This window comes from Oryza brachyantha, chromosome 3, assembly GCF_000231095.2.
Source record: "Oryza brachyantha chromosome 3, ObraRS2, whole genome shotgun sequence".
Classification (NCBI taxonomy): domain Eukaryota; kingdom Viridiplantae; phylum Streptophyta; class Magnoliopsida; order Poales; family Poaceae; genus Oryza; species Oryza brachyantha.
Window position 1 is genome coordinate 14,261,531 of NC_023165.2, and position 23,763 is coordinate 14,285,293.

A 23,763-nucleotide genomic window follows, 5' to 3' on the forward strand; every position below is an offset into this window, starting at 1 on the left:
AAAAATTAATTAATTTGAATTTTTAAAGCATTTTTTATAAACAATTTGGGTACGGGTACCGGGTACCCGACCCGACGGAAACGAGTACAGGTACAAATTTTTACCCGTGTATAGTACCCGTACCCAACCCAAATCAACATGGGTATAGATATGGATAGTTTTTTTCCACCCGCTCGTAACCCGTCGGGTACCCGAACGTAGCCCGCATATTGAATTTTGGCTAAACCTTATTATGTTAGTCATGTAATAGTATTTGTGATGTACTTTTTTTAGCTAAAAATTTTGATGTGATCTATGTCTTGAACTTTTGATGTGTGATGCAATATTGAATGGTTGAATCTGAACATCAGATAATGTGCTATGTGCTATTATTATTGCTATGATTAGTTTGTTGTATTTGCTGTAATATTTTATTATGAGCAATATGTGTTGTATTTGTTGAACTTTTTATGTGTGATGCAATATTGTATTATGGTCGGTATGTTTACTTTGTTGTATATGTTGAAATTGTTATTTTGATATGCTTTTGATATGTGAAATGATAGACCCGACGAGTACCCGCCCGGTACTCGACGGGTACGGGTATTATATTTTATCCATGGGTAAGGGTATGTGTAGAAAATTCTACCCGCAACCTTTAAATTGGCAGGCGGGTAATTGCTCTACCCGCACCAAACCCAACCCGTTGTCATCCCTACTAAACCCTAATTACTGCCCACGTAAAATGAAAAGAACGGGCCAAGCCCGTGAAACCGATTTGACGGTCCCGAAAACCACGTGCAAAGAATCCGGAATTGAAAAGATAATCTGCCCCCTTCATGGACCCAGGTAAAATAGCATGCTGATGTATTTATGCGACAAAAAAAGTTGCACGCAGGGATGGATTTATCACCGGGGCTAGGGGCTTCAGCCTCCTACCCGATCTATGCCATTGAAGTACCCCTTAGTCTTTCCAACAAAATTTTTGGTATTACTGAAGAGAAGAAAAAGCTGGAAGTAGTTCTCTTTCGTCCAGCCTCTCCTAATGTTTTCTCTAGATCCACCACTGCCTACACTATGTAGCGCGTCATGGCCTGAGTCGGTCTCCATGCCCGGCGCTGCCGCCAGCCCCAGCTCGCTTGGGCAGGATAAAAGGGACCGAGACTGTTTGAAGAAGCGCGCGCTCCCATGGGCCACGACATTGAGAGACAGAGAGAGCTAGTAGCGAGAGGCGGCAGAGCAGAGAGACTAAGCAGAGCAAAGCAAAGCGAGACGCCATGGTGAAGCTCGTCGCTTTTGGCGCACTTGGCACTGCTAGAGTCGGCGGCCGCCGACGTCTAAGTTCACCGACGAGGACCTCAACTTCGATGAATCCATGTGGCGGCTCTACGATCGATGGGGCACGCGTTACAACGTGACGCGCCACCTCATCAACAAGCTCTGCCAATTCTCCTTCTTGAATCAATCAGCGCGGCACGTTCATCTCCGTGCGATAGTAGCAGGCCAGGCGTCAGGGCTGAATGGCTTGGCCGATCTCACCGATGACGAGTTTAAACAGTACTACACATGCGACATGCTGAAGTCCGATGCTCGAGCTCAGCGTACTCTGCCCATGATCGGTGCGGCGGTGACGGGTCCCTCACTCTGCCCGTCTCCATCAACTAGCGCACCAAGAGCTGCAGCATAGGCCCGTGCCTCAGTCCAATCAAGTACCAGGACAACTGCGGCTCGTGCTGAGCATTCACCGTGTTGGGGGCGCTAGAGAGCCATTACGCCATCCAAGGGGCCAGGGAAAACCGAGGCCTGGTCGACATGTTGGAGCAAGAGCTCGTCGACTGCGACACCTAGAGCAAAGGCTGCAAAGGTGGCTTAGTCCCCCGTGCCTTTAATTACATCATCACCAAGTAGGGGGCGTGACATTGGAGGCCTCCTGCCCCTACATGCATAGGCGGATTTACCACCGGCCCCCACTAGATCTACGTCATCGAAGCCCCCTTAGCCTCCCTAATAAAACTTTTTGGTATTACTAAAGAGAAGGAAGAGCTAGAATCAATTTGTTTTGTCCAGCCTCTCCTAATTTTTTTCTCAATCCGCCACTACTCGCACGAATATTCGTCCGTTAGCCTTTTTATTTTTACCCAACAATTGACACATACACCTTCCACCGGGCACGCATAAGGGGGTGTTTAGTTGGGGAAAAAAATATTTGGGTGTCGCATGACGTTTGACCGGATGTCGGAAGGAGTTTTTGGACACGAATGAAAAAACGAATTTCACCGCTAGCTTAGAAAGCGCGAGACGAATCTTTTGAACCTAATTAATCTGTCATTAGCATATATGGGTTACTGTAGCACTTATGGCTAATCATCGACTAATTAGGCTTAGAAGATTCGTCTCACGATTTTTCACATAACTGTGTAATTAGTTTTTCATTTTATCTATATTTAATGGTCTATTTAGATGTTCAAAGATTTGATGTGATGTTTTTGGATGAAATTTTTTGGGACTAAACAGTGCCTAAGTCAAATCCTACAAAAAATCCCGTCGCACCCTTTTGGTGAGATCGCCGCCGAAAAGTTTCGATTTTTTTGCCGATCCTGTCGCTAGTTGGAGGATGAATATTTTTCACACTGGCGAGTGATGACTCCCCAAACTGAAGCTGAGAAATGCCAGTAGTGGCTAAGTTCAGTATCCAGCCACTAATCACAAACTAACACTAGTGGCGCGGTACCGGAACCGGTGGGGCCCACACGGCCAACCTCACAAACTACAAAAACCAGAGGAGCCAAAACGGAACGGAAAAAAGCCAAACCAGCTCTGCTCGCTCATCGCCACCGACGCCGCCGGCGATGAAGCCCCTCGCCGCCGGCGCCGCGGCCTCCTCCCCGGCGGCCATGCTGGTGCCGGCCACCAAGATCACCATCCCGTCCTCGTTCGCCGCAGAGGCGGCGCCGCCGCCGTTCGGGAAGGGGCGGTACAAGGTGTGGGCCTTCGCGGCCATCGCGCTCCTCGCGCTCTGGTCCATGTCCGCGGCGTCCGTCTCCCTCCGCTGGTCCTCCGGCCGCTTCCTCCTCGCCGCCGCTGCCTCCGAGGACCTCGACGCGCCACTCCGCGACGACCTCGACTCACTCGTACGCTGATTAATGCTTCCTGCCGACTGCTTGCTTTTTGGCCTGTTCATATACACAGATTGGATTAATTGCTAGTAGTGTTTGAATTGAATTTGAAACGGGGTGAGTTATTGTCGTGTTTTTTTTTAGGATGAATTGAATTTGAAATGGGTGAAAATAAAATGGGATGAATTGTTGTCGGTAGTGCTTGGATGAAAAAAAAAAAGGGGAACATGGGATAGTTGCTATGTACTCGTTCTGTTTCAGGCTTAACATTGCCTAGATTCATATGGATGCTGATAAATCTAGATAGATAAACAAATCATATACATTGATTAATGGATGAAATCTATATAAGCCTATAAAGTCTAAATATGGAACTGAAGGAGTAATTATGCTCTTGTTTTGTTATTTGGGTAGTAAAATGCAGGTGAAAGAATGTGTGGGACCGTAGTATTAATTAATTGATGAGGGATTTAATTATCTGAACAGGAACACTACTAGTAGTATTTTTGCGTTCAGAACATGATCGTATTAGACAAACTGGTCAGTTATGAACTTATTACAGGGTACATCTGGTTCTTTGTCTAGTTTGTTTAGCTAGGCTAGAAAAATCTTACTTGGACTTTACTCACCATGGGTAGGAGTGAAGCTATTTTATTCAGTCATTTTTCGGTTATAGCATAACAATCAGAGTACATGTTCAGTTCAAATAGTGATTCAAGATGCGACTTGTCATTTGTTCTCTGATCTTATGGGTCATATGCACAAAATAGATGCGACTTTCTCACCTGGCAGAGCTAGTTTTCTCCTACTGTAGGCATTGCTTGAAATCCATTAGACTAGGATGCAAACATACCCTAAACTTTGTTTAGCTTTAGCATGTGTGAACCCTGGAGTGTGATGATTTTTTATGTATATAAGGCATGCCAATTATTATTCTTATCTGTATATTTGGATAAAATTCATTTCTTTATTTTTAAATTTCCTGCAGTGTTATTTCCTAATTACTGAAGAGCTGTTCCACACTTCACTGTTCCTTATTAGCAGTAGTGTTTTTTTAATGAAAATGGTGTGGTCTTTTTTCCCTCAAATTGTTTTGTGTAAAATAAGCAGCTGAGATTCTGGCGTAACTTGAGCAGGAGATGGAGGAGAGGGAGAAATTAGTGGGTCGAATGTGGGACATGTACACACGCACAGGTGATGAGGTACGGCTCCCGCGATTCTGGCAGGAAGCCTTTGAGGCTGCCTACGAAGAGCTTTCTGGTGATGATATGCAGGTCCGTGATGCAGCCATCTCCGAGATTGCTCGAATGTCAGCCCACAGGCTTGAATTGGAGCAGCCAGTGAATGAGGTATGATCAAAATAGCCTATAAGCTTGAATTCACTGCTTCATATGTATTTAGAGACAATATATACTTTTGTTTGCACTTGAGTAATACCTAGTTTGTATACATTTATCCATTGTAAACAACTCCTGATTATTTCAGCGGGAGGTGCTCATTCCAGAGAGATTCTGGCTAATGGTCTGGGCAAGTGGTTTACATTTGTATTACATAGTTGCAAGTAGCATGTTGTGGAATTTTATATGATTGTGCAGTTCAGTTATGCCATAGTTAGCAAAAGAATTAGTAATACAAATTCTGACAGTTAATGAATCTAATGGCTTCCAATTTTTAAATTATAACTGTTCTGAACAACACCTGAAAATCGTGCTGCAAAAGTACAAACAGTTTTGATTTAAGGTAATGCATATTCCCCATGCATATTTTAAAACTCTCTAGTAAATTTCATCAATACATTCCCCATATTTTTGGCTCTAATTCACATCATGCATTGTAAATTGTTACACCATGCTTTAGGCAACAAACATATTACTAATCCAATAGCAGCCCAATAGCAAATTTCAGAGAATGAACCTATGGTCAGACTTGAATTATTCTTGGAGATGAACAAATCATGTAGCAAGACTGTTAGGAACATGCAAACAAGCTTCCAAACATGGATGGCATAGTGCTTAGTTTTTGGAGAACGATCCATTTTGCTGCTCAATTCCATCAAATATTATATTGTTGGTAATATGAATTTAGCCACTTGATCCATTGGATGTTTTGGTATGATTTCTTATTCCCAAGTAACATTTTGCAGGAAGAAAACACAGAGAACACTAGAAGTAACGAACATGGTAGTCCAAAGTTGAAGAAGTAATTGTTTTGTAGCTTTAAACTTGACGATCCATTGCAGACACCTTGCGCCGTCAGGCGTCAGCAGCTCATGCTTGAAGCTCCGATGTAGTATTAAGGGCATTCAATCTATTACTGCCAGCTAGTGCAAAAACTGCATCTCTGGCACTCTCTGTAATGTTATTTTATCTTGGTACGAGTGTAAGCAAAAGCTTGCCGTAATAAAAGTACAGCGAAGCATCGCGATGCTTATGCTCTATTCAGGAATTGTCATGTTTGGTTTTGCTGTTTGAGTTCCTGTTGCCAATCAACCTGAGCTGTTAATATGTTAATGCCTAGAGCAATTTACCATCCTTAAGTAGATATAAAGAAGTACCACTGTTTTCCATGTAAAATTTGGTACTTCTTAGTAGAAATACCAAATTTTACATGGAAAACAGTGGTACCTCATCAAAGATGAGAAAAAAGCTCTAATGTCTATGGATCGTAAGGGTTCCACAGTTTACCTTTTATTCTAAAAGGTCCCAAGAAGAAGAGAAAATAACCAACCTGTTTGTTTGTTCCAGTAGAAACAAGATAAAAAAACAGAGACCGAGCGAAAGGGCCTGTAGTTACATAAGGCCTTAGTAGCATCTAAGGTCCTGGGTTTGACTTCTCGTTAGAGCGAATTTTTTAGGATTCTAACGGCTTTATGCTTTCAGTGGGAGACGACGTGTCCGTCGATGACGAGGCGCCCGTGGCGACTTCGGGGCGACCAGTCTTCGGAGGTGCTCATAGGGGGGTTTGCACGCGTGCGTTCTTAGGGAGTCTGTGTTGTACTGTGTTCTCATAAAAAAACAGAGACAGAGAGAGAATAAATTCAGAATGCTGCTCTGGTAAAAATGCATGATGGTTTTTCGAACTTCTAAATCTTCAACATATTTTTTAATGAATGCTTAGTTTAAATACATGGAAAATGGCATATGTAGATTTGCTTTGGGAATCTTTTTCTGAAAACTAAACCAATAGAAGACATGGCAATTATATTTCAATAAGCAAGAGTGAAAACCTAGAGGGATTACAAGAAAATAAAAAAGAACGACATAGATGAAAAAGTCTTGTCAAGCTCCTAAATAGGTTTACAACACGGTAATGTAGACAAGCCCACAGCATATACAAAACAACCAAACAAAACACGAGCATACTCGTAACAGAACAACAACGAGTCCAAACACATGTCATGCCTGCCCAAAACTAAGGGTGTTTTTGGTTGGCTGGATTTCCTCGGATGGGAGATAGCCGTCCAATTTTTTGATGTGTTTGGTTCGCGGACGAAACTGGATAGGATGACTCAGGAGAGAAATATTTTATGAAGATGCTGGATGGGTGTATCCGGCCAAATTGGTTGGATGAGCTCATCTAGCTTCACTAACGGTGTTCATTAGTGATTGTTTAGTGATAATTAGTGTGTTTTGTTATTAATTAGTAATTAACAAGTTTAAATTAGTGTTAATTAGTGATGATAGATATATTTTATTGTTAATTTATACTAATTAGGATAATATTTATGTTGATTAATTAATATTATTATTTATTAGTAATTAAATATGCTCATCTTATCCATTCTCATCCATCCAACCAAACAAAACATTGGATCGTTCCATCCATTCAACCAAATATAAATCTGGATCACCATATCCCTAAAAATATGGATGACCATATCCCATCCTACCTTGACTACCAACCAAACGCACCCTAATCAACTCCGGCTTCACGTGTCAGACATTAGCCAAATCAAACCTAAAACCATTTCCTACTCATGGCTAGCACTAGCACACACAAGAAGAGATGACGACATGCCATCGCTGACAAGCTTCGTCTCATCCATCAACAAAGCAGCTTTGACTTCACCTAGGAGAATCAAAGAAAGAACACAAAGTCATCTATTGCAAAGCAAAAATAGGAGTCAAATAAGGTGAAGGTCTCATCAAATATCACCGGCATATAGAAACTCGGTGTGGAAGCAATAGGCCCCGAAATGATATGGATCCTTAATGACCATTGTTGCGAGAATAGATTTACGGAAGTGCCGCCTCCAAGGCAGGCAAGACATGAATTGCCGTCACCGCTTGTTGTCTAGGATCTCAAGCAAGATTTTCACAGCAAGCACTCAGAGCCGCCTATAGGCCACATGCTCGACTTATAGAAGAGTAGGATAAGAGGTTGAGTAAGAGGAGGAGCGAGAATAGGCTGAGAGGCCATTGTCAGCATGGTAGCTTCAGGAGTAGGCCACTGCCTCAATGGACCTATTCCACCTCCAAACCAAAATATCCTCACGCCCATCTCCTCTAGTTGGTGCACAAGCTTGCCGAGGGGCAGATCCGGTGATCTTCGCTGCCAACCACACATTGAGCCTCTGCCTAGTGTTACACAGCCAATTGACAATGGAGGTGTCTAGTGTTGTCGTGTCCTAACACAACAACCAAACATGCTCCTGCCTCCATCTTCCTTACATGGTAACCTCTTCCTCATGTCGCTACCATCCACACTAGGTCTAAGCTCTAAGGTTTGGCATGGATCTAGCCTTACTAGCGACGGCTGTTGCTAATTCTTGCTTCAAAACTAAAAGGATCCTAGAGCAAGTTCAATAGTATAACCAACTACTAGCTCCAATTCATCTATAACCAATCTAATAGCCAATTCGTACAATAGTTACCTACAAAACATTAGTACATGGTCCCACATGTCATACACACATTTTGTCTTGGAGCCTATGTACAGCTGACTACAAATTAGTAGCTCACCTCTCTTCTCTCTCTCCTCTTATCTATTTAAAATATGCTTATAGCTGGCTTATAGCATGCTATTGTACTTGCTCTACAGAGCAGGTTTAATAGAGTACGCTCGGCGAGCGATAAGAACATCATGTTAGACTCCCGATGATCTGGATGAGACAGGAGCAAAGAGAGAACGAGCCAACAATATATAGTAAATGGGCTCCAATACACCTATGGAGTAATTGCAATGCTTTCCTTATACCTTGCTATCCACATTGCAGCAAAGACTTGGAGACAATGGCATATCAGAGAGAAATTGAGTATATGGTTTTTCAAAACTAAAGTTACTTGATCTTGTTTGATGTAGCAACAACCTATTACTATATTCTCTAGCTAGTAGTTGGCTTCTAAATGACGTTGTTATGTCTTATAGCCACCAGCAAACTTATTATTAAACTTGCTCCTAGGGGAGCAACTCGGAGGCAGAGCTCTCCTTGGAAAATTTCTTCTAATATAAAACTGATGGCCAAGTAATACGTAAAACATTTTATGCATCGATACACAAAAGCATTTTTCATCTGAACATTTTATTTAAAGTTATGTATATGACAACAATGCTTACTACTTCATGTGTAGAATTATATGGATGAGTATAGACCATTATCATAGATCCTTTGATAGATCTATAAGCTGGCATCACCAATCATATTGCCCTTGGACCCACCAAAAAAGAGAATTCCTGATGTACCCATAATTTTTCCCTCAATTCCTTCTATGCCCCCGAATTTTATCCGGTCACCTACATGCCCATAACTTTTCTCTTTGATCAATCTCCTATGTATCCATTTCGATGTTTGAACGTTAGATTTTCTAAAATGATTATATCTGTGCAACCTACTCTAAAAATATAATGTAAAAAATAATTTACGATAAAAATAAAATGGTGAAAATGGTTTGATGTCAAATTTTAAAAACGAAATCTAAATTTTTCAACCATTTTAAAAATGATTAAATCCATATAAGATCTTCCCAGTGAAATTGAATGCCAAAATTATTTTTTATTTGTGTTTACATCAAGGTGAAAATGATATCCGAAACTTATCAAATTTGGATTATTTATTAAAAAGGTAAATTGGCTTTGTCAAATTTATCGTCAAATAGTTCAATATCCTATGTTTTTTTACAAATGAATATAATATTCACATTGAGAATTAATATTGAAGAGGGGTAATATGGTCATTTGGATAAAAAATTGTAGTCAACTCATGTTATGCAGACAGAAGGGATCAAAATAAAAACTCATGGGTATATAAAGGACGAAGCAAAAATCCAAAAGTACAGAAAGAATTGAGAGAAAACTCATAGGATAAAAAAATCTCACAAATTCTCACCAAACAATATTGCCACGTGAATATATCATATCATCGTTGCACGCCATGCTAACGTTTAAATAACGATTGGAGCTGAGAAAATATGTAGTGCAAACTCCATATAGTGTAAACTCGAAAACTATCGTTGGGTGCAAAACGGATGAGGAGAGAGGATGATGAGGGAGAAAGGAGGGGGAGAGAGTGGGGGTGTTTTCTGCAAATCTAACGTCTATTTTGCATCCAGCCGTGGCTTCCGAGTTCTCACTGTACATGGGTTTGCACTTGCACTACATATTTTCCCATTAGACCCATACATATACGCCGGTAAGAAAGGGAAAAAAGGTGTTCTATCCAGTGACTGCCCACCCGTAGCAAGATTTCATTCAATTCGATCCGGCCGATTGATCTAGTCAATGTAGAAACATTATCTACTTTGCCCGTTTTTTTTTCCAATACTTTTCATTCTTTATCTATATCCTTTATAAAAGGGTGGAAATGTAAAATACACATTTAACTATGACATTGCAGGTAAGGATGATGTGGCATGTCTACATGGCTCCTTATTCGTCCAAGACCTGTATTAAGGTAAATAATGAACTTTGAGGACTTTACATTGGCTATTTACCAAAATGTTTTTGTTAATAACAAAATTCACATGATCAGCCGTTATCATCATGTCATGGCTCTCTTTACCTCCATAGATAAGATGGAGTTCCGTAAAATAACTGTTTATCGAAAATTTTGAGGACTAATCTGACTTGGTTTAGAAATACTCCCTCCCTCCTAAAATAAATTAATCTTTCTATTTTAATTTTTTATTAAAAACATAAATTTATTTTGGGACCGAGGAATAACGTTATCTGATTTTGGAATGATCGAATGATGAGCAAGTCAGTTGTTAAAGTTATGCACATTTATTTTGTAGCTTGTATGCTGGGGTCTTCTCATGTTTGACTTTCTCGAGTGTTTTACTGTCTGCATACGTACGAACTTTTGGTCGATTTCTCACCCAAAATCCATACAAGTAAACAATGGTGCAACGTTGATATTCAAGCTACAATCCTGAGACTTTACCCGTGCTAATTTCACGACGAACTTACACATTGCTGCAAGAACCCGAGCTTTCGTCCGCAATGATCAAGGATCAGGTGTCCCATATCATGACGACGGCGATGACGGCGACGCCCAGAACGACGGCGAGCAGCCTCCCGGCGGGCGTGTCGGCGGCGACGGGGCTCTGCGGCCTGTACCCCTTGTTGAGGAGGTGGTTGATGGAGACGTAGATGAAGATGCCCGTAGCGATGCCCATGGAGACGGAGAAGATCCAGTCGGCCACCGGGCCCTGCGTGGTGGCGTCGATGACGATGCCGATGGCGACGCCGACGGGGCTGGAGACGGCAAAGGCGAAGGCGTAGCCGAAGCAGGAGAGGAACGGCCGGTTCGGGAGCATCCGGAGCAGCGCGATGCCCATGGCGATCGCCGCGAAGATCTTGTGCAGGCTGATCGTCCACAGCGCCTTCCATGCGTCGGCCTTCGTCTCTGCAGGTTTCAGTGAAAAATTGTCACGTTGAAAGGGACTGCAATGCAGCTGGGCAATTGCTGATTTATGTGAATGACGTATCAGAAAAAAAAACTTTTATATCTATGTTCTTAGCGACTTATAAGCTGACGGTAAAAAAAAAACTGGATGAAAAAAATCTAAAAGATTTAAAAGTTAAGTTTTAGAACCTAAACTTTGACAGTGGGATATAAGTTGTAAGGCAAATGATGGGGCCTAAGAGTATTCGAAAATGGAATTGTCCGGTAGGCACTGAGAAAATGCAAACAGAAATGTTGTCGAAATGGATGGCCAGGAAGCAAAATTCAGGTCAGAGCATCTATTCTAGACTTGAACGAGTAAAATTAGGCGTGAGAATGACTGAACAGAAACATTGATTGCGATAAACGGCGATATGACGGGAACGCGAGAAAAAGAAGGGCCGATTTTTGAAGAGTTCGGGTGGATATATTCTGGCTCTGTTCAACATCCAGCCAATCCAGGCAGCTTTCGCTGTGTGGAAATAGTGAGGCACTTATGCAACTTTGACCAAAAAGCATGGAATGGTTCCACTTTGTCTTCACCAGAATAACGACATCGGACTGCCACCTGGAATCTAGCTAAGAACCCAATCCAGTCTTTAACTGATACTACTTGCAAGCATGAATCTCATAGCACATATATGCTTCCAAATGGCGTGTTTACGCCTAAGCATTTGTTCAAATTATACTAATAAAAACCTGGACAGATTCGCCTATTCCTGTAGGCACCTGCACCACTATGATTAAGCATGTAAACCTAAGTCATATGAGGACACTTGTAATTGTACTCGCCATTTTAGTTTGCAAGCTGGACAAGAGACTACTGGACAAGTTCTATTATTCGTGTCTCTATCGCACTAATCTTACCGGCGACTCCGATGGCGATGCCCTCGAAGACGGAGTGGAAGCAGAGCGCGGCGATGAGCAGCACGCTGTCGCCGAGCGTGCTCGCGTTCCGCAGCATGGACGCCACGGAGTGGCCGTCGGGCGACGACCCGTGACGCGCCGCGGCGTCCTGCACGATTAGAAAACATGTTCAGACTTGCGAAGTTTCAGAGCGCTTCCGTTTGGAACGCCACAACCGGTGCAAGACTCTACTGCTGCTTGCTTACAGCTGCTGGCGGGTCAGAGACGTTGCCATTTGTGCTGCTCAGCTTGCCCTCCTCCAGCCCTCCTGAAAGCAGCATGCATTGGGTCATGATAGACAGACAGATAGTCGGGTAAACGAAAAATATTTTTTGAATAAAAAATATATATATACATATATATATATATACATACTATTTATGATATAAAAGTGATGGATGGAAAATAAATCACGATAAAAAAACTCTAAAATTTTGTTTTGTCATTTGAGCAAAACCCTAAAAAAAAACTATTGTCGAGCAGAACAGCAAGAGAAACTATGCATTACTTGCAGGCAATAGGCATCTATGACATCTATCTATGTCCATTCAGATAAGATCACAAGAAAACGTTATCTGCCCCCAATGTATTCCTATCGATTCAGACAAACAAGAATAAAGTACTAACAAAGCACCAAAAATGAATTGATCTCCCAACTGATTTGCAAATGGAGTAGAGTGCAAGCCACACCACACAAAGATGAACAAACAATCGAACAAACAAATCAGCTCCTGTCTTGCTGAAAGCATCAGGGTGGAGTAGAGTAGGTCACTGCGTCATCAGGTAGTAAAACCGTAAAAGAAAAGGAGTAAAAAAAATCATTACTACCCGCCCTTTTCGCTGACCAAGCACACCAACAATAATATAACCACAAACCAATCAATCAATCGGTGTACCAACGCAGCAATAAAGGAAAAAAAAGTCACATCTATCCGCCAGCTTCCCACCGCGAGCTCACGATCTCTCCTCCTCCTCCCAGCTGCCAGAAACAGAGGCGGAGAGAGAAATCGCGTCACGTGAAAACCCTAGCTGCCAGCTCACCTGCGGCTGCGGTGGTGGCGGCAGCGGCGGCGCCGCGCGCGACGACGGAGGAGATGGCGCAGTCGGCGAACATGGTGAGGACGTAGCCGGCGCAGGCGAGCATGAACGCGTAGGGGTACCCGCTGTCGGGGAGGAGGTCGCGGAACGTCTCGTTGGCGTCGCTGAGGAAGTGCATCATGGCGGTGCCGAGGAAGACGCCCCCCGCGAACTGCGTGCCCAGCACCAGGAACGCCTCGTTCCACCGCATGAAGTAGGGGGACACCCCTCCGGCCAGCGTGCCGGCGAACACCACCAGCATGCACCACAGCTTCGCCGCCACCAGGCCCCTCGCCCGCAGGTCCGGCTTCCCCTCCCCCTCGCCACCGCCGTCCGCGTCGGAATCGGCCCCTCTGCCGCCGCCTCCGTGCGCCCACGCGGTGGTCGCGGTGGCGCAGAGCCAGACAAACACGACGAGGAGGAGGAGGTGGAGGCTGCCGCCGCCACCGCGGGCTCCCCTGCCTCCGCCCATGGACGCAGGTGTTGTGTTCGACCGGGTGCGCGGGCCAAATGGTGGGGGACGCTATTCGGGTGAGGACGTTTTATACGGAGGCGGGAGTGCTCGGAGCACACTGACGCGTGGGGCCCACCTGTCATCCCTTCGTCGTTCTTTAGTACTCCAGTGAAGTACTTTGTACTGCGGGGCTGGCTCTCCAGATTAACCTTACCAGTGCCAACCTCCGCTACTCTGGCAGACAGGTGGGCCCATGTCTGGTGGGGCATGGTTGCAGTGGGTGTGGTGGACGGGTGGGAGAGGTGAGAGTGTAGTACTATCGGTCGTACGAGCGCTCGCTCACGGGGACAAGTGGCAGCCAACGGCGTGAGAGGCGGGAGAGAGTAGTAGTACGAAAGCGACGGCGTTTTGGAAAGTCCGTTACGGATGATTGTCCACGTCAAGAACGACTTGTACTTGACTTGTATGCTGCACAATCATCGTTTTCTAAGTAGGGTTGACAACAGGACAGGTTAGAGCCAGATTAAGCTAGAATGATCTTATCTTTGACCCTTAATATTTATTCTAGCCCCCATCCTTGAAACAAAGATCAAGAGATAATGTTACATCTCAACCCATTTGAAGCGTATGAGTAGCGACGTTTAGATTTATACTGACTAGAAGTGAATATGTAGTTATGGTTTAATATCATCTTAAAAATTTGGGTGAGTGAGGGGCTATTTAATTATAAGCCTTAGTACTTTAACCATAATATCTTCAAGTTAACTCTTTTACGTGAAGTGAAACATGGATCTGCTCAATGTGCATAGCGTCGGGGCCCTAACCCCTAATCGGGACTAGTCACGGAGATCAGTCACGGACCTCTAATTGGAGAAAACAAAGACGATGTTGGGGATATCGTATAAGAGAAGAACTCTAACCTCTAAATGGGACTAGTCATGGAGATGATGTTGGTGACGACGAATAAGAGAGGAACTTTAAGCCTAATCGGGATCAGTCATGGAGATGATGCCATGAAAAACAACGAAGAAAACGGAGATGATGTTGGGGACGACAAACAAGAGAGGAACTCCGACCCTTAATCAAGACCAATCTCTAGGGACAACGAACAAGAGAGAAACTTATTGGGCTACTTTAATGTCTCTAGTAATAGAGGCAATGAATCTGTCACTTGATTGTTGTGTATAATTTTTTTTTCAAATTAGCATATGCTTTTTCCTAATATCATGGAATAATCTAGTTTTTTAAACAAGTGATATTAGTATAGTTAATAAAAAATTATGATATTTTATAATATAATTTCATGGAAAAGCATGGATATTTTACTTCTAAATAAAATGTTCGATCATGGACAGAGCACTCTACTTGTAGTAGTACTTAAGAGAAGATTTTGGCATGCTTCATGTATTTCATTCTTTACTTTCTACGGGTGATCAAAAATTTTTCGGCTACATAAAAAAATGTCTAAGGCTGCGTTCGCCTCCCCATTTCATAACCCATATTCACTCGTTTTCCACGTGCACACTTCCCGAACTACTAAACGGTGTATTTTTTAAAAAATTTTCTATAGGAAAGTTGCTTTAAAAATTATATTAATCCATTTTATATTTTTATAATTAATTAATCATATAATAATCTATTATTACATTTTCCGCACTGGATAACTAACACATCTTTACTCACAAACGAGAGAACTCACGTGAAAACCTTATTCTTTAGGGGCAGTTCCTAAATAACTGCATGTGAAAATAGGTCAAGTTCCACATGAAAGTAGTTTTTAGGCAGTTTTTTAAAAGAAAACCACATATAGAAATGAGGTGATTTTCTTTGTACGGTTCTCTTGTAGAAACGAATATATTTTCAACATCTAAAAATGGAAACAAGACTGTTTCAAAAATGATCACAACCTTTTCATATGAAATTGACAAAATTTATAGAAACTTCTTTCCACTTCATGAGATTTACAACTTTGTACTCGAAAGTTTTTTTTTTCATTTGAGTTGTTTATGGCTCAAATATTCATTATATATTCTCATGTCTACTTTTGAAATATTCATTATACATTCTCATGTCTACTATTGAAAATAGGATATTTTTAATGATGCAATTCAAAAGATTAGTGCATGCGGTTCTTTAGGAAGTCCACATGGGGAAACTTTTTTTCTTATTATCTAAGGACGATTAAACTTTGAAAAATGTACATAATTCATTTTAAGTCACGTCAAGGTGAACGATGGTTCTTTGAAATTGCTATAGTAATTGTGTCAGTGTAATAGATATATGATATGCCATAGACATTTACTACTATATACCTACCTATTCTTGTTGGTTAAAACCGATGTTTCCATTATATCGATCACGTATAAATACAACATATGAGAATAAAACCCCTAATCTAGTATGTAAATATCAATGCAAAACTCAGCATGTTTTTTGGCGGTTAGACATCATCAAACTTCTCCAGCGTGTACTCCATGGGTTTTGCATTGTATTGGTAGCTTGTCTTTCCCCTCGAGACTTTTATTTATACACTCAAGTTCTACCTTATCCAAATATAACTATATGGACAAATATAAATAATATATAGATAATCTTGGCAGGACCTAAATATGAATCTATATTGTGTCCTTCTCAGGTACTACTTCTTATCTACCCGACTCTATCCGTGTATATGGGATCTGTCATAGTAGGACCGAACTTGTAAAAAATCCATATGCCTTTTGTTTTTGCTATAATCTTGTTTACACCTTGACACCAACCAAACCATACATCCACAAATACGTAGTTGGATCTGTGTCCATCAATAATTTTCTTTAATATGGCCAACTCAATATTCGAAAGATTATTTTCTTTATATGTGCGTTCATTAGTGTAAACTTGCCTAGCATGTAAACTCAAGCAGAGGCAACCTGGCTAAGTGAACGACGATCATATGAAAAGAAATATTTTGAGTAACTTTTTATGAACATACTAAAGAAAAATATTGTAAGGATCAAGAAAACTTTAGTTCACCTCAATCAAACTTAAAATAATATTTATATAAATTTTAATCTCACATTATTTTCAAATTAAAGAATAAGAAAAAACATGTTTCTCCTCACGAACCTCCACTAAAAATGGAAAAACCCACATTTCAATTATAAAACATAACTTTTATTGACTAAGTTGGATGAAGACAAATTTTAAATAAAAATTATAGCTCTCGATGAGATATAAGAAGTTGCAGTTAAATATTTAGTGTTTTTTGGTATTTGGGATACATCATGGACCTAAATATTCATTACACGGTCCCAAGTATCTGGATATTATTAATCAAGAAAAATCCTAAAACATAGAGTTATTTGAAAAAGAAAAATGCAATGCATTGCACTATAAATTTCTATAAAATTTTCATGGTAATCTTCATCTAAATCTCTCTCTGATCGAACACTCCAGAAAAATTTCGTATACAAGGTTCAAATTGCATATATCAAATTAATAACTGTCACGCCAAAATGTTGGAATATCCTCAATGTAAATCCAACATCTTTTAAAATAGTTAAAAGAATTCCATTTAGGCTCCTGATTTTTCGGCCCATTCATTCCGTACTATTGAGTTTTGTATGATTTATTTTGTGTCATGGTTGTTTTTTATTTCCTTTTTATACCCATTTCATTAGTTGTCCACGAGTAAAGAGTTTTGTTTTCCCAAAATACCTATATTACAATTCTTTCATACTTGCATGCTTGCTTCCGTATATACAAATAAATTTTCATGGTGAAAAATGTTTATAAAAAAGTAAAGGGGACATAATCATTTGACCACAAATTTGAAAACAAAACCTATATTTTTCAACTTCAATACAATTCAGATGCATACAAATATTTCAGTAAGAATTTGACTATGATAACTCTTTTGTGGTAAATTTTAAATCTGAGTGATAACTTGTGTGAATTTCATAAAATTAGCAAAGATCAAAACAAAGAACCTAGAGACATGCAGAGGATGAGACGAAAAATGCATATAAAACAAAAATATTTAAAAATTGTGAGGGGTAGAAGTGGGAAACGACCCACGGTTTGCAAATTCCAGCAGACTCTTGCTCTCCCCTCCCCTCCCCTCCCCTCTATCTACTGACTACTATGCTTGTTTCGTTCCCCCAGACCACCACTCCCCCCAATCCATCCGCCGCGCCGCCCGCTCGGTTCGCCAATCCGGCGGCGACTGCGGCGGCAGCCCAGAAGCTAGGCCAGCGGTAGCCTGCCTCCCTCCCGGAACCAAGCTGGTGAGATCAGCAGAAGCTTCGTAGCTCGGTCTCTCGCGCCCTGAGGCGTCCGGAGTTCGATGTCCGTTTGCACCCCATGGATCCGCACCGCCTGAACCGCCCCACCGCCTCCGACTCCGACGACGCCGCCTCCGACGACTGGGGTAACCCCCGCTACCCATCTTCCTCTTCTTCTTTTCTCCTAGCTCTCTTTTTTTTTTTTTTGTATACTTTATCTAGGGCTTGGAGACTCGATGTGTGGCTGATTGATTTGCTGGATGCGTAAGCATTACATGTGTGGTTTTCTTTTTCTGTATTTATGTACCATGGTGCCGAAGCAAAGCAGAAAAAGTGTATGAATAGCAGTTGTAATCAGAGATGGTGAGATTCGGTTAGCAATTTTAGCGTCTACGATTAGCTATGCGAGTGCCCTAGGTAAATATTCATGGTGCAAGTAAGGCAATATTTGAACTTACCTGTAGGTAAGGCGGTGGCTCTGTTGATATACCATTAGCTGTTTAATAGTAGGATCTAAATTGTGTATTATAATGATGTAGGTGACAAATCGCAACATTTTGGGTGAACTGAGTTACTGTACTAGGCTTGTTTGGAATGTCTACAGACAGGTGAAAATAGTTTTGGAGCTTTGTTGGTCACTTGCCAATTTGCTATACGCCTATACCCACCAATCTAGTTCAAGTTATTTAGATTTGTTATGTGAAATTTATATCATTCGAATTGTCATCTAAATACTTTTCATGATCATATGACAATGCAAAAACATCAAAATTAATGATCAAAATCACATTTTCAAGGCCATGACAAGGTCAAAAATCAAGTGAAAAAGGATAAACAGATGTAGCTGTAGGATGAAAAGTTCTTTTTGCTCTTTAGTCCTGTTTTGATTGCATTATTTATATTCAATAACTTAGGATCTAGTTCAAATTTGAACCAAAGAAACTCCTAAATAGCTATGATAGTTTTGACTTCTTAATGGTAATAAAAGTATCTTTTCAGCTAATTCTTTGTTTACTGTTTTGTTATGTGTTTTTTATAGCCATCATAGGCAACATGAAATCTTACATAGGCACACTAAGAATGAAGCACATTATATAGGACTAGACGTTATTTGAATGCTATGGTACACGTTATAGATTTTAATTTTTCAGCCAAGAAAGAGCAAACAATATAAGGAATTGTATGTCAGCTCATCCACTAGATGTGGACTGACAAAATGCTGGCCATGGAGTCATGGACAGACACAACTAGTCCAATTCATTGTCCTAGCCTCCTAGGCTATATAGCCACTGATACATCTCAAGTCACCAACATAAACACATTAGAAATTGTTCTTATAATTGTTATTGTTCCTCAGTTGTACTCAAATGACATTTTAGGCAGGGGTATTTAACTTTTTGCCACTCTTCCAAATGACACATAACATATTTGCTACCCGCTGTCTATGACATATGGGTCCTCATGTATCTATGACATGTGGGTTCATTGGCAATTTGTTAGCACCATTTGTAAGAGTGGCAAAAAGTTAATTATTCATTTTAGACATCACAACTTAGAAGAGCATGAGTTATATTTGTGAGGAAGGAAGAGTTAGAATAATATTTTGCAGGTCTTATAAATATAAAGCTCACTGTCTATTGTATATGCTTTCTAATTTCTATGCTGCTCATCCTGAGCTGTCTTTTTCATTCACAGATTCTGCTTGCTAGAAATTCTAGTTACTAGTTAAATATTGTGCAAACTTTTTTTTGCTATCTGTTTTTCAAGGTAGTCTTATCAGTTTAATTTGGTGCATTCTTTAGCCTGATTTGGTTGCTTAAGTTTATGTCTTTGGATTTATGTGACCTTTTATATTTCCTGGCTTCTTTACTGCTTCTTTGTGAATTACTCCTGACAGTTAATAAAATTTTCTTTTGAAAGATCAATCATAGTTCAGTATATTGGAAGAATATTCTCACATGTATTGTGTTAGTTCACAGATAACGATGGCTTTGTGATTCCAAGCTTGAGCGTTGAAGAATCTGATCTGGGTGATTGGGAAGTTGCACGGGTTTCTCATCCTCAACCAACTCCAAAGGTCTCTTGGCAATCATACTATTTTTTTCTAGATCTCTTTAGCTAACTAACAAACACCACTATATATTTACATATGTATTAAAACAACGTTTATCACAGAATATGCTATGCCTCAGAAAACATACTTGCCCCAACATAAAGTAGGCTTATATGCTATGAGAACATAAGCTTTTATATAGAAGCAACAAAGCTAAAACTCTGAATATGACTTGTACATAATCGTTGTCCATGTATGACTTTACTTTTAACAATTTCAGATAACATGATTTTTTTCTCCCAATAGGCAACTAAGGACACCGAGAAGATATATCTTGGACCTCACGGCGCACCACCATCTCGAGCAAAGAAACAAGAAGATATAGCAGTTGCTGCCACTGGCTACCGTGATAAGAGCAAAGTGAAAGAAGCTGATCAAAAGTTGCTTGGAACTGGCCGGGACAACAACAAAGGAGGCAACTTACACCGATACAACAATGTTGGTCAACATGGCAAGGACCCCTACAAAAGATCCACTTGACCTTATCTACATTGAGGGTCATTCGTTTTGAAACTTATCTCCTATATCAACAGCTTGACAAAGTCAAAATTTTCGCGATTTATCACTGTAATGGAAATTATTACTGGTTATAGTTCAACCTATATTGCAGTTGCATATATACATGAACTATGGGCATGTACGTACCGTGTATTTGCTACTCTGTCCCGAACAATCCATTTTGCTGGTTTTCTTTCAAATGAAAAATCTTGTGTTTTTAGATGTCGTCGACACTATAGGTTGCAAGAGCATTATAAGACAGTTTTATTCTATTCCATTTGTCATTGCTATGTTTAATGTGTCTAGTCTCTACTTGGTCTTAACCACGGACATCATTATCTTTGCCATTGTCATATCTTACTTCTTATTTTTAGGATCTTTAATTTTGGCTATAATTACTATGTTTGTACCCTTGAACGTATTATATTAATTTTTATTTCTTATGAAAAAGCGGAGAATTTCTTTTGTTCTCATAAAAAAAGGGTTCTTAAGAAAAAGAGGGTTTATGTGTTAGTGTGAGTTATTATTTTTTCTTTAAGATAATAGTTAGTTAGTGGTGGGGTATTGACAGATTTACTACCGCCGCTCCCTTTTATTAAATTATGATCGTTTGGATTTTTGAAGTAAAAGAATATATTTACAAATGAAAAATAGTTTATAAATAAAGCTTTTTTATATATGTTTTTAGCAATCCAAAAGAAAAGGCTAAAATATAAACTACGATGAAAAACACTAAAGTAACTATATAAATTTAAGATTAAAAATTTAAATTTTAGTTTATAAGCAGAAGCAAAAAATAAAGTTGTAGAAATATAGTCATCTAAGGAGCTTGTGATATAATGATATGCATATCCTCCCTATGTGTGTTTGCATGCCTACTCGTGTATTACTACCTCTGTGATTTGCAAAAAAAAAAATTTACTATCTCCATTCTATAATAAGTTCATTTTTCCATGTATAACGTTTGACCATTCGTCTTATTTGAAAAAATTGTAAACAAACTTAAAAAAATTAGTCACGTATAAAATACTATTTATGTTTTATCATGTATGAAGAATAAAAATATTAATCACAAAAAATTCAAATAAGAAGAAAAGTCAAAATATTGTATTAAAAAACTGAAAAATGATCTTATTTCGAGACGGAGGTTGTATGTTACTTTATCTTCTAGTAAATATTTAATTTGGTAAGAGTATAAGATTTGATCAAACTTTTATAATTTTGATCATTAAGAATATATCAACAATTAGTCTCAAAATTAAATAAAGGTACCCATAAAATTTCATTTATAAATATTACCATGCATAATGTTATAAGATTATTAGATTTTATAACATTAGTTTGCTGTAAAAAATTAACATCAAAAGTTTAACAAAATTTCAGTGACATATCTTTTGGCTATTTAGAGGTATAAGGGAAACCATTAACGATTAAAAAATAATTTATGAGTAAAACTTTTATATATGTGTTCACGCAATCTAAAAGTAAGGGTTAGAAATATAATATGATAAAAAAAATTCCTAAAGTCAACTTCAAATTTAAATTTTGGCATAAGCATAAATGAAAGGATGACGTCTTTATGCTGATTATGACATGTTTAGTTCCTAATTTTTTTAGCCAAAAACATTATGTTGCGACTTAAAGTCACAAACACGAGTAAATATGCTATGGAGTCAAATACTCTTAGCGTATTCAAAGTGAACTCAAACGTAGAGAATGATCAAATACCCTTGTACTGTATTTTTGAATTAATCTTGAATTTTACAAGGCAGTGGTATGGGTTTTTATAGCCCCGGAATCCCCATGTAGAATTACTAGAATACCCCATGGTGGTTATTAATAAGATAAAGGGTAATAGGGTAATGTGTCTAGCCTATTAGGATCACTTTGCAAGCTGTCATTAGCACTTGAGTACTGGTTCCCATGCATATTGTAGAAATATTTCTAGGAGTCGTGGTCGACAAGCTTCATCTCACTCCTTGAAGTTCTGCCTCAAATGGTAAGGCTCCTCTTATATAAAGACACTTGTGCAGTCTTCGTGTTCCAACATACTCGTGAAGCATATACAACAACACTTGTCTGAAAGTAATGCGATCACTTGTCATATACCTACACTCGAATACACTATTAACACACAAGCATTAGGACAAGTTTATATATCAAAGCATGCATATACATCGGGGTGAGCATGTATACTTGTTAACACTAAAATTTGATAAATTTTTTTATTGGATTCAGATAAGGAAAGGTGCAATCGTCGATATAAATTTTATCTAAAAGAGTTTAAATTTAACAGGGAATTATGAAGACCAAGGCATGACACGTAATTTTATCTATTAATTAGAGTTAGTTTAGGATTTTTGCTTTATCTATAAGAGAGTTAGAGTCCGATCAGGACTTGTTTGTTTTCTTTTATCTATTAGAAAACAATGTCGTAACCAATAGAGATTAGAGTTAGAGTCTAAATAGAACTCGTTTGTTATTTTCTTTCATCTATTAGGAGTCGCGTGTCATGTCCGACATGAATTACTATCCACCCATGAGTATAAATATGTATGCTCGGAGTCATTGTAAATCATCTACGCATCAATACATAGATCAATTACTCTCGGCGCATCGCCACCCTTTTCACCAAGGTTTCAACACCGGCGGAACTTAGCACCTGACGCGGGTCTGCGTCGTATCGATCTCTGACGGAGGGGTAAGTCCTCAGTTTTGCCGGCCACGATAATCGTATCGGCTATATTAGAATTGTCTCGATTAAATCCGATCTTCTAATTTGGTTGCACGATTGTTAGTTATCATATCAGTTTCACTTGAGTTACTCCTGTATCTTGGGTTGATCTGGTCGACCACTTTGAGTAATTTACGTCGATTTGATATTTGCTATTTGATATATTCAATCTGATACTGTCTCGGTTCGGTTTGATCTTGTGTTTATTAGATGGTTTATATCAGATCAATGTATCTTGCTCATTGTTTTATGGGTTAATTAGATCCATACATTATAAATTTGCCAGTTTTGAAATATGTCATTACAATTCAACTAATTGTAAATATGCCATTATAATTTTAGAACCATTTCAGATATGCCATTTTTGGACTAAATTGCCCTTGCACATGCCAAGAGCGTAGTAAATAGCAGATGGGTAATATGGTCCAATTTTTTTTAAAAAAATACACCGAAAGGGTATGGAGTGGCATATTTCTAATACTTCTGAAATTATAATGGCATCTTTATAATTAGTCAAATTGTAATGGCATATTTTAAAACTGTCAAATTTATTGTGGCATGGATCTAATTAACCCTTGTTTTATTGGAGTACCAACTAATAAGTTATCAGTCATCAGCTTGTTAGCAATCTACATCTATTTAGTATCTATCCTGACATTGCTAGGCGTAATCTTGAACTATCTCGGTTTGATTCGATTTTCTATGATTATTCTTAGTAATATAAGCTAGATATTTTTATAGA

At 39.5% G+C, this 23,763-nt stretch overlaps 3 protein-coding genes across 3 annotated transcripts; 2 read left to right on the top strand and 1 right to left on the bottom strand.

Moving 5' to 3' along the window:
* Nucleotides 1–2,757: 2,757 nt before the first annotated feature.
* LOC102720218 lies at nucleotides 2,758–5,618 on the top strand. Its single transcript, XM_006650127.3, has 3 exons — nucleotides 2,758–3,110; nucleotides 4,232–4,444; nucleotides 5,239–5,618. The coding sequence occupies exons 1-3, from the start codon at nucleotides 2,829–2,831 to the stop codon at nucleotides 5,296–5,298; spliced, it is 555 nt and encodes a 184-aa protein (XP_006650190.1). The 5' UTR covers nucleotides 2,758–2,828; the 3' UTR covers nucleotides 5,299–5,618.
* Nucleotides 5,619–10,348: 4,730 nt separating this feature from the next.
* LOC102720502 (zinc transporter 2-like) lies at nucleotides 10,349–13,460 on the bottom strand. Its single transcript, XM_015834970.2, has 4 exons — nucleotides 12,925–13,460; nucleotides 12,090–12,151; nucleotides 11,845–11,992; nucleotides 10,349–10,938 (listed from the first exon to the last, which is right to left on the bottom strand). The coding sequence occupies exons 1-4, from the start codon at nucleotides 13,430–13,432 to the stop codon at nucleotides 10,544–10,546; spliced, it is 1,113 nt and encodes a 370-aa protein (XP_015690456.1). The 5' UTR covers nucleotides 13,433–13,460; the 3' UTR covers nucleotides 10,349–10,543.
* A 4,065-nt stretch (nucleotides 13,461–17,525) lies between these two features.
* On the top strand, nucleotides 17,526–20,603 carry LOC102720778. Its single transcript, XM_006650129.3, has 3 exons — nucleotides 17,526–17,822; nucleotides 19,656–19,753; nucleotides 20,036–20,603. The coding sequence occupies exons 1-3, from the start codon at nucleotides 17,756–17,758 to the stop codon at nucleotides 20,267–20,269; spliced, it is 399 nt and encodes a 132-aa protein (XP_006650192.1). The 5' UTR covers nucleotides 17,526–17,755; the 3' UTR covers nucleotides 20,270–20,603.
* Nucleotides 20,604–23,763: the final 3,160 nt, after the last annotated feature.